This window comes from Brienomyrus brachyistius, unplaced genomic scaffold (assembly GCF_023856365.1).
Source record: "Brienomyrus brachyistius isolate T26 unplaced genomic scaffold, BBRACH_0.4 scaffold118, whole genome shotgun sequence".
Lineage (NCBI taxonomy): Eukaryota > Metazoa > Chordata > Actinopteri > Osteoglossiformes > Mormyridae > Brienomyrus > Brienomyrus brachyistius.
The window spans coordinates 313,098-325,848 of record NW_026042393.1 but is presented as its reverse complement, the minus strand read 5'-3'; the positions used below and the strand labels follow the sequence as shown (position 1 = coordinate 325,848).

At 55.6% G+C, this 12,751-nt stretch overlaps 1 protein-coding gene across 1 annotated transcript; it reads left to right on the top strand.

The window, feature by feature from the left end:
• The first annotated feature begins 185 nt into the window (after nucleotides 1-185).
• LOC125727811 (low density lipoprotein receptor adapter protein 1-B-like) lies at nucleotides 186-12,466 on the top strand. The gene is made up of 9 exons (XM_049004769.1): nucleotides 186-528; nucleotides 4,836-4,978; nucleotides 5,210-5,322; nucleotides 5,423-5,537; nucleotides 6,812-6,884; nucleotides 8,994-9,080; nucleotides 9,848-9,960; nucleotides 10,310-10,344; nucleotides 11,993-12,466. The coding sequence occupies exons 1-9, from the start codon at nucleotides 444-446 to the stop codon at nucleotides 12,135-12,137; spliced, it is 909 nt and encodes a 302-aa protein (XP_048860726.1). The 5' UTR covers nucleotides 186-443; the 3' UTR covers nucleotides 12,138-12,466.
• Nucleotides 12,467-12,751: the final 285 nt, after the last annotated feature.

Genomic DNA, 12,751 nt, shown 5'->3' with positions numbered 1-12,751 from the left:
TGTGATTCGCACCTGCAGCTTTTCCTGCCTAGATCCTGCACAGTATGTTCTTAGCTCTTTTTAAAACGCATCGTGCTATTAGGTTACACATGAAACAAAAATACAGTTCAGCCAAAACTGAAACCTATGAAGACCTTGGTGGCTACTTCAGCATCAGACCTCCCCTGAAAGCTGCATCCATGTCGAGCTTCAGGTGGAGGCAGAGCCACCTCTCTGCTGTCTGCGAGTTCCCTGGAGCCGCCCCATGACCTGTCAGGTCAGGTGGCCCCTCCTCATGTCCGCGACCCGCCCGCTTTGCATATGTGACACCTCCCATCGACGGGGAAACGTGTCGGCTCGGGTGGTTTTTAAACAAGTATTAGGTCAGAAAGCAGAAAGAACCGGAGTTTGGGCGCTGCGAGCCGCAGAAGCAGGAAGCGTAGCTGCGGGCTCCAGTGACGGGCATGGACGCGCTCAGGTCGGCCGGCAGAGCGATCATCCGGAGCCCCAGCGTGGCCAAGCAGTCCTGGGGTGTCGCCAGGCACAAGAGTAAGTTCGCAGCCGTCGGACTAGTTTTAAGTTTGTTTCTGGCGCTTTCGGCTGTCGTGGCTGCTTATCCCGGCTCGGATCACCGCTCCGTAACTCGCTTTTATCACTTTTATAAAGTTGTCTGACTGCGGAAATGCGGAGTAAAGCAGCGCAGCGCCCAGCGTGCGGAGCTTCTTGCCGCCGTGTCGCTCGGTTCCGGATCCGCGCTAATCCCGGTCGGAGCTGCTGCGGAGCCGCGCTCGCCTCGGATCCCCGGGTACCTGCTCCGCGGAGCCAAACGCTGTACAATGGATTTGCCTGTTATTTGCATGTCATTCCTCTACCGGGACCCGCACACGTTTCCAGCGGACTAACCGGAGCAGTAGCACGATCTTTATACGGCGTTAAACCGCTGAGCAGCCCCGAAACGCCCTGCCAAAGGACGTGAGGGAGTCCGTCTCTCGCCACGTCAGCCGCCGGGACTGCGCTGCTTCTTCGCGTCTCTGCATGTGTGTCTGTATTTCCCGAACAACAGCCCGCATCCACAGTCTCGCTGTGCTCTCTGTCCTCCGTTCCGTCCATCAGGCCTGTCTCCGCCCCACGTGTCCCGCACGTCGGCGTCCGCTGGCTGCGGGGGAGCGGGAGTCCTGCCTGGGGCTCTGACCTCCTCAGCGCCTGTCACACAGGACATCATTAGTGTCACCCTCAGGCATGTTCAAAGAGAGGGCTCTGGCCATGTTGTGAGACCCCCCCCCCCAACACGTGAGCTTCCTGGAGGGGGGTGGCTCCCCCTATTGTTCAGTGTACCATTGCCTTTGTATGGCTGCAGTGTTATTGCCAGTGTCACTTGCTGGGTTTCCATTCTCATAAATAATCTTCACGTCAGGAGTCGCGTGTTAGGGTGTGTGACCATGGTTCTCTCACTCTGTATAATATGTGTGATCCACAAAGTTTTGTTAGGATTTGACTTGCCTGGTTAGGGTTAGGAGACCCTCTCTGCTGCTTTTTTCCATATGGGGGGTGAATACTGGAATTTGCTGGCTCACTTTCCTCCAAGATCCAGTGTAAAATGGCCCGATTCTGCAGGTCGATCTGGGTCGACCTGAAAGCAGTGGGGATGTAACCTGATGCTTGGCTGTGGACTATTCTGTTGCCTGTTCTTTAGTTGTCCCTGACTGTACCAAATGCTGGCCCACGGGGGGAGTAGTGTTCGCTCTGACGTGTCTCGTTAAGCACCGACGCAGGTGGTCGCATGCAGCCCGTTGGGCTTCATGCCTCCTGCAGGCTGCTTTTCACTTGCCATTTCTTTGCTTTCTTAAGCACTTGTGTCCACAGGACGCCTGGTGAACCACCCTAAGCTTGCCATTGCTCCTGTGGTGCGTAGTGAGAAATGAGGTCACCTGTGAATTATTCGTCAGTTTTCACGCACCAGTTTGCTTCGATGCAAGGCTTTGGGAAGTGCGTGTCCCTTTTACGGCCCGGGCCTGTGACGGCGCTCCCCCTCTCGCGGCCCGGGCCTGTGACGGCGCTCTCACTGTCTGTATGCCTCCCTAGTGGAACACAGCCTTGTTTTTGGTCATCAAAGGACCTGAATGGTTGTAGTTCACCCCCTGTCCCATAATGGCCCTTGAATAAGGCAGATCGATTGAGATGTAATCCGAAGCAGATGTCACTCGTTGTTCCTTGAATTCCTCTCCAGAGCGGATTGGATGGCTTAGCTGTGGACAGTAAGACTGTCTCCGTGAGAGATCCACGGCTGTGGCAGTCCCGGGTCACGGTCCCCTTCGGAATGTGTCCCGGCCTGCTGCCGATGTCACCTTGGTGCGGAAGCCCGACTCTGTGGCCCCCCCATGAGTAACACATTTTCCATTGATGTCAAACTGTCTTTAGTTTAAACAGTATTTCTTTTTTTTATTATTAAGGTCCAAACAAGAACATTAAAGATACAACAATACAGTCACAGAAACAGGACAAATATCAGAGATGTGGGAACAGTGGGGGAAGAAAAAGACAAAACAAAATAAATATTAGCACTACTAACAATAGTAAGATTATTGGAATATATTAAAATATACATATACCTTTAATACACCTAGTGTACATGTAGATATGTGTCAAGTTGCATAGAAATAAATTAGTAAATGGTTACATGACAACATGAGACAAATAACCATAGCAGTTTAAATTATTTTTCTAATAAATAGCAGGAAACATTTCTAGTAGTTCTGGTGCCTGATAAGTTCTGTCAGTACCAGGGTCCATTTCCTGAGGCACTGGGGCATTTGGCCCGGAGATTCTGAGACGGGCAGCATCCAGGGGGAGCAGAGCTGCTACATGACGGGTGAAGGAGGCTCCGTTCTCCTCCTCCTCCTCCTGGTCTGGGAGCAGGTCTGCATGGGGGTGCCTCAGGGGGTGGGGGGTGACGTGCTCACAGTTACGTTGGGCTGGTGCCGGCCAGGGACGGCTCTGTTTGGACCTGGAGCTGCCCTCCCGGCTGTGGCCTGCATTGTGTGGTCTCACAAAAGGCCCTTTGAGGACTGGGGTGGCGTCTCTGTCCTCTACCAGTCCTCCCAGCACTGGGGGGCTGTGGCCGGGGACAGCGATAGCCCACCGAGTGTGTGCATGCATGTGTGGGTGCATGTGTACATGAGGTGACGCATGCGCTTGTGCTGACTCTGCTGCCTTCCTCTGGCCCTGCAGTGCTGCCCCCCACTGGCCAGGAGCTCAGACTGCCCACTTATCTTTGCAATTTAGCTTTAGTTGCCGGTTAATGATTGTCTGACTGCACCGTTATTAGGTAGCGAGGGTCACGCTTGGGTAAGCCATTCATTTTCGCTGCTACAGAGTGTGACCTGGTGAAGCCGGTGTAAACGTTACCCTCTGTGTGCTCTCCGTGTCTGGCCTCTGAGTTTGCGCTTCCTCCTGCTGCTGGTGCATTCTGGGTAAGTCGCTCTCAGGAATGGAGGTTATTGTCCCTGCGGTGAGCAGAGTTGCCTGCCGGTCATATGATCGTGCAGCAGGCAGTGATCAGGTGGCCTAGTTGGGGCAAGGCTTTGCTTATGACGCGCTCCGGCCCCAGGGGGCACTCTCTCCCTCCTCCATGTTAGATATTTCCCCAGGGGCTCCCTAAAGGCTCGGGCTCCTGCAGGAAGTGGTCCTCCTGCCCCCCTGATGTCTGCTTGCTGTGGCATATTGATCTCACTCACCATCTTCTCCATTACCACTGCTGGTCTGGGGATCACATACTTCCCATGGGCTCGTTCTCTTTCGTTCTCTCTCTCTCTGCCTTCTTTCTCTCCCCATCTCTCTCTCTCTTCGTCTCTCCCTCTTTGTCGTCTTCTCTTTCTCTCCCTTTTTATGTCTTCTCTATCCCTGTCTCCTTCGTTCTTTCCCCCGATTGTGCGGTTCTGATGTCACCTCCTAGGGATCGGCTCCACGCTCTTCACTCCCCCACGTTTCCTGTGAAAACCTTCGGTCTTGGAGCCCCTGCAGCTGGAGGCTCTGATGGTTCACCTTGAGCGTGGCTCTGAAAGACATGCATGAACCCTGAAGGCAGAGGAAGCCTTTTCTGTGTCTGCGTCTGTGTCTGTGTCTGCGTCTGTGTCTGTGTCTGCGTCTGCCCGCATGCCTGTGTCTGCGTCTGCCCGCATGCCTGTGTCTGCGTCTGCCCGCGTGCCTGTGTCTGCGTCTGCCCGCGTGCCTGTGTCTGTCTGCGTCTGCCCGCGTGCCTGTGTCTGTCTGCGTCTGCCCGCGTGCCTGTGTCTGTCTGCGTCTGCCCGCGTGCTTGCGTCTGTGTCTGCGTCTGCCCGCGTGCCTGCGTCTGTGCCTGCGTCTGTGCCTGCGTCTGTGCCTGCGTCTGCCCGCGTGCCTGCGTCTGCCTGCTTTTAAGTGTGTATCAAACGCTGAGCATGATGGTCTGGCAATAAAATAACCTGTGCCTTTTCAGAACACGCCAAGACACTGTTCTGTGCCTGGACACACAATAGTGCTCAGTGCTGCCCCCCTGTGTTGAGTGGGTATGGGTGTCTGAGTGCTGCACGTTCTGGCCCATCTACAGTTCGGATGCTCAGGGGCCCCAGACCGCAGGTTGCAGGGCAGCTTACAAAGCTGCTCTAACTGAGGGACTGTCAGCTACTTCTTTATCTGCAGCCTGCAGCCTGGTCGGGTGGCTCTGGTTTCTGTGGTCACATGGTCACTGCGCTGTTAAATGTTTATGAACAGAGATGGTACCTCATGCATAAACTCCCCTGTTTAGGGCTGCATGAGCATGGAGCCGCACTTCTAGGAAGGTCAGTCAGGACATTAACTGTCAATCCCCGCCCCCCCAGAACTGCCTGAGAACTGGACAGACACCCGAGAGACCCTGCTGGAGGGAATGACCTTCAGCCTGAAGTACCTGGGGATGACGCTTGTGGAGCAACCCAAGGGGGAGGAACTTTCTGCTGCTGCCATCAGGAGGATTGTTGCCACGGTGAGTGTGCCCTGCCCCCATGGGACTGGCCAACCCCCTGCCTGCTGGACACTCCCCAAATAGACAGCTAGGGGGGCATGCCAGCCTGTATTTCCAGCTGTTAAACTGTCTATATGTTTCAAATAACGGCATGTAGATCCGATTGCAGCTCGCAGGGGTAGGCAGTGTGGGGTCGGGTATGACCCCACTTCGCACCCCCACATTCCAAACCCCTCTTCTGCATTCAAACAGGCGAAAGCCAGCGGGAAGAAGCTGCAGAAGGTCACCCTGGAAGTCTCCCCCCGAGGGATCATACTGTATGACGGCGCCACCAACCAGCTGATAGAGAACGTCTCCATCTACAGGTGAGCCATCATCACAGCAACTTACTACCCTGTCCTCTGCTCCTCCCCCCACCCTGGAGATGCATTCTGACAGTATGGACTCCCCCCCCCCCCCCCCCAGGATATCGTACTGCACAGCTGACAAGATGCACGACAAAGTCTTTGCCTTCATTGCGCAGAGTCCCCACAGTGAGACGCTCGAGTGCCACGCCTACCTTTGCACCAAGAGGAAAGTGGTGAGAGGCCCGCCCCTCTGTCTGTCTGTGCCCCCGCCCCTCTGTCTGTCTGTGCCCCCGCCCCTCTGTCTGTCTGTGCCCCCGCCCCTCTGTCTGTCTGTGCCCCCGCCCCTCTGTCTGTCTGTGCCCCCGCCCCTCTGTCTGTCTGTGCCCCCGCCCCCCTCTCTGTCTGTGCCCCCGCCCCTCTGTCTATCTGTGCCCCCGCCCCTCTGTCTGTCTGTGCCCCCGCCCCTCTGTCTGTCTGTGCCCCCGCCCCTCTGTCTGTCTGTGCCCCCGCCCCTCTGTCTGTCTGTGCCCCCGCCCCTCTGTCTGTCTGTGCCCCCGCCCCCCTCTCTGTCTGTGCCCCCGCCCCCCTCTCTGTCTGTGCCCCCGCCCCCCTCTCTGTCTGTGCCCCCGCCCCCCTCTCTGTCTGTGCCCCCGCCCCCCTCTCTGTCTGTGCCCCCGCCCCCCTCTCTGTCTGTGCCCCCGCCCCCCTCTCTGTCTGTGCCCCCGCCCCCCTCTCTGTCCGCGCCCCCGCCCCTCTGTCTGTCTGTGCCCCCGCCCCCCTCTCTGTCTGTGCCCCCGCCCCCCTCTCTGTCTGTGCCCCCGCCCCCCTCTCTGTCTGTGCCCCCGCCCCCCTCTCTGTCTGTGCCCCCGCCCCCCTCTCTGTCTGTGCCCCCGCCCCCCTCTCTGTCCGCGCCCCCCGCCCCTCTGTCTGTCCGTGCCCCCGCCCCCCTCTCTGTCCGTGCCCCCGCCCCCCTCTCTGTCTGTGCCCCCGCCCCCCCTCTCTGTCTGTGCCCCCGCCCCCCTCTCTGTCTGTCTGTGCCCCCGCCCCCCTCTCTGTCTGTCTGTGCCCCCGCCCCCCTCTCTGTCTGTCTGTGCCCCCCGCCCCCCTCTCTGTCTGTGCCCCCGCCCCTCTGTCTGTCTGTGCCCCCGCCCCCCTCTCTGTCTGTGCCCCCGCCCCCCTCTCTAATTCATGTTAGATACTTATCTTCCCTGGAGAGTCGCTGTGCTGTTCTGCCCTTAACTATTGCTTCCTTCCCCTTTGCAAAGTTTGCTCTATCACTGTCCCACAGATAATGTATCATTTCAGAAAATTCTGTAAACTCCACCCAACATCTGCACAGAACAACTTTGAGTCATTCTGTGGTCTGAACCTCCCTGTACTCCCCTTCAAGTGCTGGCCATTACCCAGTATTGCCCCCCCCCAGGTGCAGGCTGTGACAGTGTCCCCGTGCCCCCCCCCCCAGGCGCAGGCTGTGACAGTGTCCCTGTGCTACCCCCCCCCCCCCCAGGCGCAGGCCGTGACCCTGACTGTTGCTCAGGCCTTCAAGTTGGCTTTCGAGTTATGGCAAGCAGCCAAAGGAGGTAAGTTTGTGCCAGACACCCTCCCTTAAAACCCCACTTCTTCCATGTCGGTAAACTGTTTACAGGGGGAGCCGTGAATGACACGGAGGGTGGGCGCGGGAGTTTGGGCGTCTGCGCGGGTGTGGGCTTCTGCGTGGATGAGGGAGTTTGGGCTTCTGCGCGGGTCTGGGCGTCTGCGCGGGTCTGGGCGTCTGGACGGGTGAGGAAGTTTGGGCGTCTGCGCGGGTGTGGGTGTCTGCACGTCTGCACGGGTGAGGAAGGCTCCAGATACCTCCGTCTGCGTAAAGGTGCTGAGCCCAGCAGGAGCAGTGGGCATGTGGGGTGCCTCCAGACTGTGCATACACAGCACCCCCATACCCTGGCATGCAGTCAACGCATTCGGCCGCCTGCTACATCCTGGAGTAAACGGTGTAGATGGCGTTTAGGAAGCATGTGTTCTGGACCGGGGGGGCTTCTTTGCTGCCTGTTGGATCTGCTTTTGTTGGGGGGCTGTGGCTGTGATGTCAATCCTCTGGAGTCGTCATGAGGTCCTTCCTTAAGTGGCCTCCACACTCACCCACTTAGTCTTCAGGTCACCCAGTGCCCTAATAGCTACTTTGGCTGAAATAACCTCAGTGAAACGTTTCCTGTGACCATCTATCAGCCTCTGACATTGGCTGGCACAAAGTCCCCCCCCCTCCAATGCAGGATTCCTTAAGCTGTGTGACTTTTGAAGGATGTCTTTCTTACATGCACTTCCCCTTCCAGTCACCCCACAGCATCTCAAAGGATTCAGATCCAGGCTTTGACTTGATCTTTCCAGAACTCTCCATTTCTTTCTTGTAAGCCATTCCTTGGTAGATTTACTGTAATGTTCTACGTCATTGTCATTTGCATGGTCCATCCCCACTTTACTTCTGGATAGATGTTTTCACATTGTCCTCAAACCCCCTCTGATATGATGAATTCATGGTGGATCCTATGACGGTGAGCTGGCCAGGTTCTCCTGCAGCAAAGCAGCCCCAAACCATGACATTTCCACCCCCAAGCTTCACAGCTGGTATGAGATTCTTTGCTCAAAAGTTGTCTTTGGTTTACGCCAAACTGTCCTGTTACTGCGCCCAAATAATTCAATTTCAGATTCGTCTGTCCACAGCACTTTGTCTAGGTGGGTCTCTGGCAAACCTCAGTGCTGCCCAGATGTTTGACAGCAGAGGTTTCCTCCTTGCACAGCTCCCATGTGGATCAAACTTGTGCGTCTCTTTCTGATGCTAGATGCATGTACTTTGACATCATCTGTGGCAAGAGCTTCCGGTATGTCCTGTTTAGGATTTTTGGAGTCGTCTTTCAGCATCTTGGTGCCTGCTCTTGGGCTGAACTTGTTAGGACAGCCTACCCTGTTCATGATGGCAGTGCTTTTAAATGTTCTCCACTTGTAAGTTATTTTTGGACAGTGGAACGGCTGATTCCAAACTCTTGAGGTCTTTTTATATCCTTCCCAGACTTGTATGCATCTACAGTTTTCTTTCTGAAGGCCTGAGAGAGCTCTTTGGGTCTCAGCATGGTGATACCATCCATCCATCCATCCATCCATCCATTTTCCAAACCGCTTATCCTACTGGGTCGCGGGGGGTCCGGAGCCTATCCCGGAAGCAATGGGCACGAGGCAGGGAACAACCCAGGATGGTGGGGCCAGCCCATCGCAGGGCACACTCACACACCATTCACTCGCACATGCACATGCACACCTACGGGCAATTTAGCAACTCCAATTAGCCTCAGCATGTTTTTGGACTGTGGGGGGAAACCGGAGAACCTGGAGGAAACCCCACGACGACATGGGGAGAACATGCACACTCCACACACATGTGACCCAGACGGAGACTCGAACCTGGGTCCCAGAGGTGTGAGGCGACAGTGCTAACCACTGCACCACCATGCCGCTGCATGGTGATACCACTCATTTCAATTCAGTTTGATTAATTTAATACAAAATGGATACGAGTCAACATGTCCATGCCGTTAAACTGTGTGTTTCACATGGTCAGGGTGTCAGTGCCCCGTGTCACATGGTCAGGGTGTAACTGTGAAGTGCAGGATGTGACCCGCAATGTCTGTGTTCCCCCCCAGAGAAGGAGAAGCAAGCGAAATGTGGCTCAGACGAAAAGGGCGGCAGTAACTTGGTGTCGGAGAGCTCGGCCCCCCCGAGGGGAGGAGGTGAGGCGCCCGCCCGTTTTGGGGAAGCGGGATAAAATGGCGACTCGCAGCCCAGCAGAGAAACTGCAACTGTCAGGGTCCCCTAAGGTTTAAGACATGTGCCTTCCTGCCCCCCCCGGGAAGTTGCCCCCACCAGTGCGATTCCCTTGATTGACTGTCACCCCCCCCCACAGTCTTCCTGTGACTGGTGGGGCTACTTCCTGTTAGTCGCTGCAGCAGCACATGCTGGTGTCAGCTGTCTATTCCTGACAGCCCAGAGGTTCTTGCTGCCTCAGCATGGGGGCCCGGAAGGACACAGGGACAGAGAACCCCCCCCCCCCCCCCCCCCTCCCGGGACCGAGGCGCCTTCTCCTTCAGCTTAATACTGACACATGATAGCTGTGGGGGGTGGGGTTGGTATCAGTTAAGTCACGTGGGGGTAGGGGGCACACCTGCCAGAGACCATCTAAACTACTGCCTGCTGTATTGTGTGTGTGTGTGTGTGTGTATGTGTGTGTGTGTGTGTGTGTGTGTGTCCACGATGCAGTAAAACCTGGATTTTTAGATTATAGGGTCATTTTTCAGGTACCCACAGTATAAATCTCACTTTTATAAAAATCTGTGAGTGCAATCAAACTGAAAACGGCAAGAGTCTGGCATTTAGTTTGGTTACTTGTGGTTAATGTTTGGCTGGGTGGGGGGTAAGGTCATCATTGCTGGGATTAGGGTTTTGCCCAGAGAAATGAGTGGACGGTCCCGATGAATAGAAACGTGTGTCTGTCTCACAGATGTGGCCACAGAGAACCTGCTGGGTCTGGAAGGGGGGGCAGCCGCTGTCTCTCTCCCTGATCAGGACCTCACTACACACTCTGCTGCAGCCAAGAACAACAACATGCTGTGGGTAAGGGAGACACACGCCCCGCACGCGCCTGGGGGGCCCCGCACGCTTGATATAGTCTAGTACATGGCCTCAGCATCCCCTCCTCCCCGGGAGAGACCATTTTGCATGGGAGCAGCACATGGGAGCCCGGCGTATCATTCCCACTTTGTCAGATTAAAGTGCCTCACCTGAGCTGCTGTGAGCACAGGGCAGCACAGGGCAGCCACCTGTGATCACACCGTGATGGGCGCCTGGCCCCTGGCAAGTTTGCTCCACCGTAGCGCCGTCCTGATGCCCCCGTCGTACAGCAAGGGGCAGGAGTGAGTCCTGTTGCTGTTTTCTAAGGACCCGTGTCTGTCTCTCCACACAGGAGCTGGACGATGGCCTGGATGAAGCCTTCTCCAGGTGTGTCTGTCGGCCACCTGCAGGGGGCACTGTGACACCCAGTGGTTCATGTGTGGAGTTTAAATGATGTCAGCTGGGCTGGGTCTCCTCTAACAGAGACACATAGCTGCACTTCATGCTGTCCGGTTCTTTTGAGCGAAAGCTCCCTCAAATTGTCCATGAGTATATGCTGTGTGAGGGGTGGCAGGGTGCATGTCTGTCTCTCTCGTGTTTCCTTCCTCTGCTGCATTCTGTCTCGATCCTCAGAAGCTTCCGGAGTTTGCAGTAGGGCCTGCTGCTTAGGGGTGAGCATAAAGCCGGCTCCATCCCTGATGTGCCACCCCGCCTCCTGCTCAGAGCTGTAATAAGATAGGCCCCAGGATGCGGCTGTGAGATCAGGCTCACCCCCCTCCCCTGAAACGGGTCATGCGTCTTTCAGCTCTTTAGCTGCTTTTGACCCCATTTTATTTCCCTCCAGTGATTCCCTGCCCACCTGGCTAAGAGTAACATAAGCAGTGATTTCCCAAAGTGCATCTCCTGGACATTTTGTGTGACAGCACCATCTACTGGCCACTGAAATGACAGCCTCAAAACCAGAGAGGAGAGACATCCTGTTTTCCCGCTAAGTGGTCGGTGCTTCTCGCACCCTGCATAAGTCATGTGGGCTCTCTGCACCCCTGCCGCAGCCTGCATAAGCCATGCGGGCTCTCTGCACCCCTGCCGCAGCCTGCATAAGCCATGCGGGCTCTCTGCATCTCTGTCGCAGCCTGCATAAGCCATGCGGGCTCTCTGCACCCCTGCCGCAGCCTGCATAACCCATGCGGGCTCTCTGCATTCCTGCCGCAGCCTGCATAACCCATGCGGGCTCTCTGCATTCCTGCCGCAGCCTGCATAACCCATGCGGGCTCTCTGCATTCCTGCCGCAGCCTGCATAACTCAGACTGCCACCATCATGCGAGGGGCTTGGAGTCCTGCGATGGTGCGAGCCAGGGCACGCCGATACAGCACATCCTCATCCATCTTGTTTTGGCCATCAGTCTCCTGCTAGTGCCAGGGACTCCGTGTGCAGACATGCTGTCCACTGTCTCAGTGCTGTCGCCCTGGTAACGGGGCTTTTCCCCGCCAGCTGAGGCCCAGGACCAAGAAATGAATTGCAGCAGCAGACTGACCCAAACCCCATTACCATCAGTCATTCCCTGATAAGAGGAACCTTCCGTCCTGTGACTCAGCTGTACCTAAGCAGCAGATAAGTTACTGCTGCTGACTCCTAAATTTTTAACAATAGGTGGTACCACTAGTGTGTGAGAATCACTGTGGAGCTCTGCCCTGTGCGGAATTGCCATGGTAACGGCCAAGCTGAAGGTGCCCGGATGGCATTTCCATAGCAGCAGTTTCAGGAGGGTGTGCATGCAGCCAAAGGAGTGGATGGATGTGCAGGAGCATACAGCTGTATGGGTGACTGGCCCCCATGTGCTCTGTTCCTGTTACAGTGCCCCCCCTGCATCTCCCACCAAGGATCCTGTCCTATATTGTCCATGTCCTCAGTGCCTATGTGCCTTGGGGGGGGGGGGGGCGTCCCCCATACTCTGTCTGCATGTGCTGGTGTCATGTGTAGCCTCTTCCTGTGGGTGTGCTGGGGATGGATTCCCTGACGTGCCTCTCCCCACAGACTCGCAGAGTCACGGACCAACCCCCAGGTGCTGGACATCGGGGTGAATGCCCAGGACCTCAGCGCTGAGGAGTGCCCCTCCCCCATGGACTGGGACAAAGCTGAGACAGCTGCCGGAGACAAGGATGACATCTTCAACTTCTGAGGGACTGTGAAGGAATGTCTCAGTGCTGCCACCTTGTGGCTGGGCACCCAGTGGGGAACTCTACATAGTTCTGGAGCTCTGACCAAAGCAATAAATTTATATATATATATATATATATATATATATATATATATATATATATATATATATATATATATATATATATATAATTTTTTTTCTCTTCTAAACATGCAATAATTGCAGATGTGGTGTTACAGCTAAAGACAGTGTTTATTTTAATTCCTTCAGCTGCTTGTATATATACATTATACCTTTATAAAAAAACAAGTTTGTATAATATAAGACATTAAAGTGTCCCAGCCCCCCCATTTGCTTTCTGAGGGGTCTATGTGCTGCTGTTTACTAAGAGTGATTGGGGAGGGGAGGGGAGGGATCCGAGCCCCTTCGGGAGGAGACAGGCCCCTGGAGCTGCTCCAACAGTGTCTGCCTGATTCATGGCCCAAATTGGACCTCAGCCACCCACCCTTTGGCCTGCGTGAGGACCACGCCCTGGAGCGGGCTGGCCCTCCGCTCATGGTTACTGAAAGGCAAAAAAGACCCACTTTGGTTTGTTTATATTTTGACTGAATTGGTCTGTTTGGGGGCGTGTAGCA

What these genes read in the sequence shown, in the direction of transcription:
- LOC125727811 (XM_049004769.1), top strand. Translation starts at nt 444, where the DNA reads ATGGACGCGCTCAGGTCGGCCGGCAGAGCGATCATCCGGAGCCCCAGC. An exon ending in TTTGCACCAAGAGGAAAGTG is followed by an intron (nt 5,538 to 6,811) that starts GTGAGAGGCCCG and finishes CCCCCCCCCCAG; the next exon opens with GCGCAGGCCGTGACCCTGAC. An exon ending in AGAACAACAACATGCTGTGG is followed by an intron (nt 9,961 to 10,309) that starts GTAAGGGAGACA and finishes CTCTCCACACAG; the next exon opens with GAGCTGGACGATGGCCTGGA.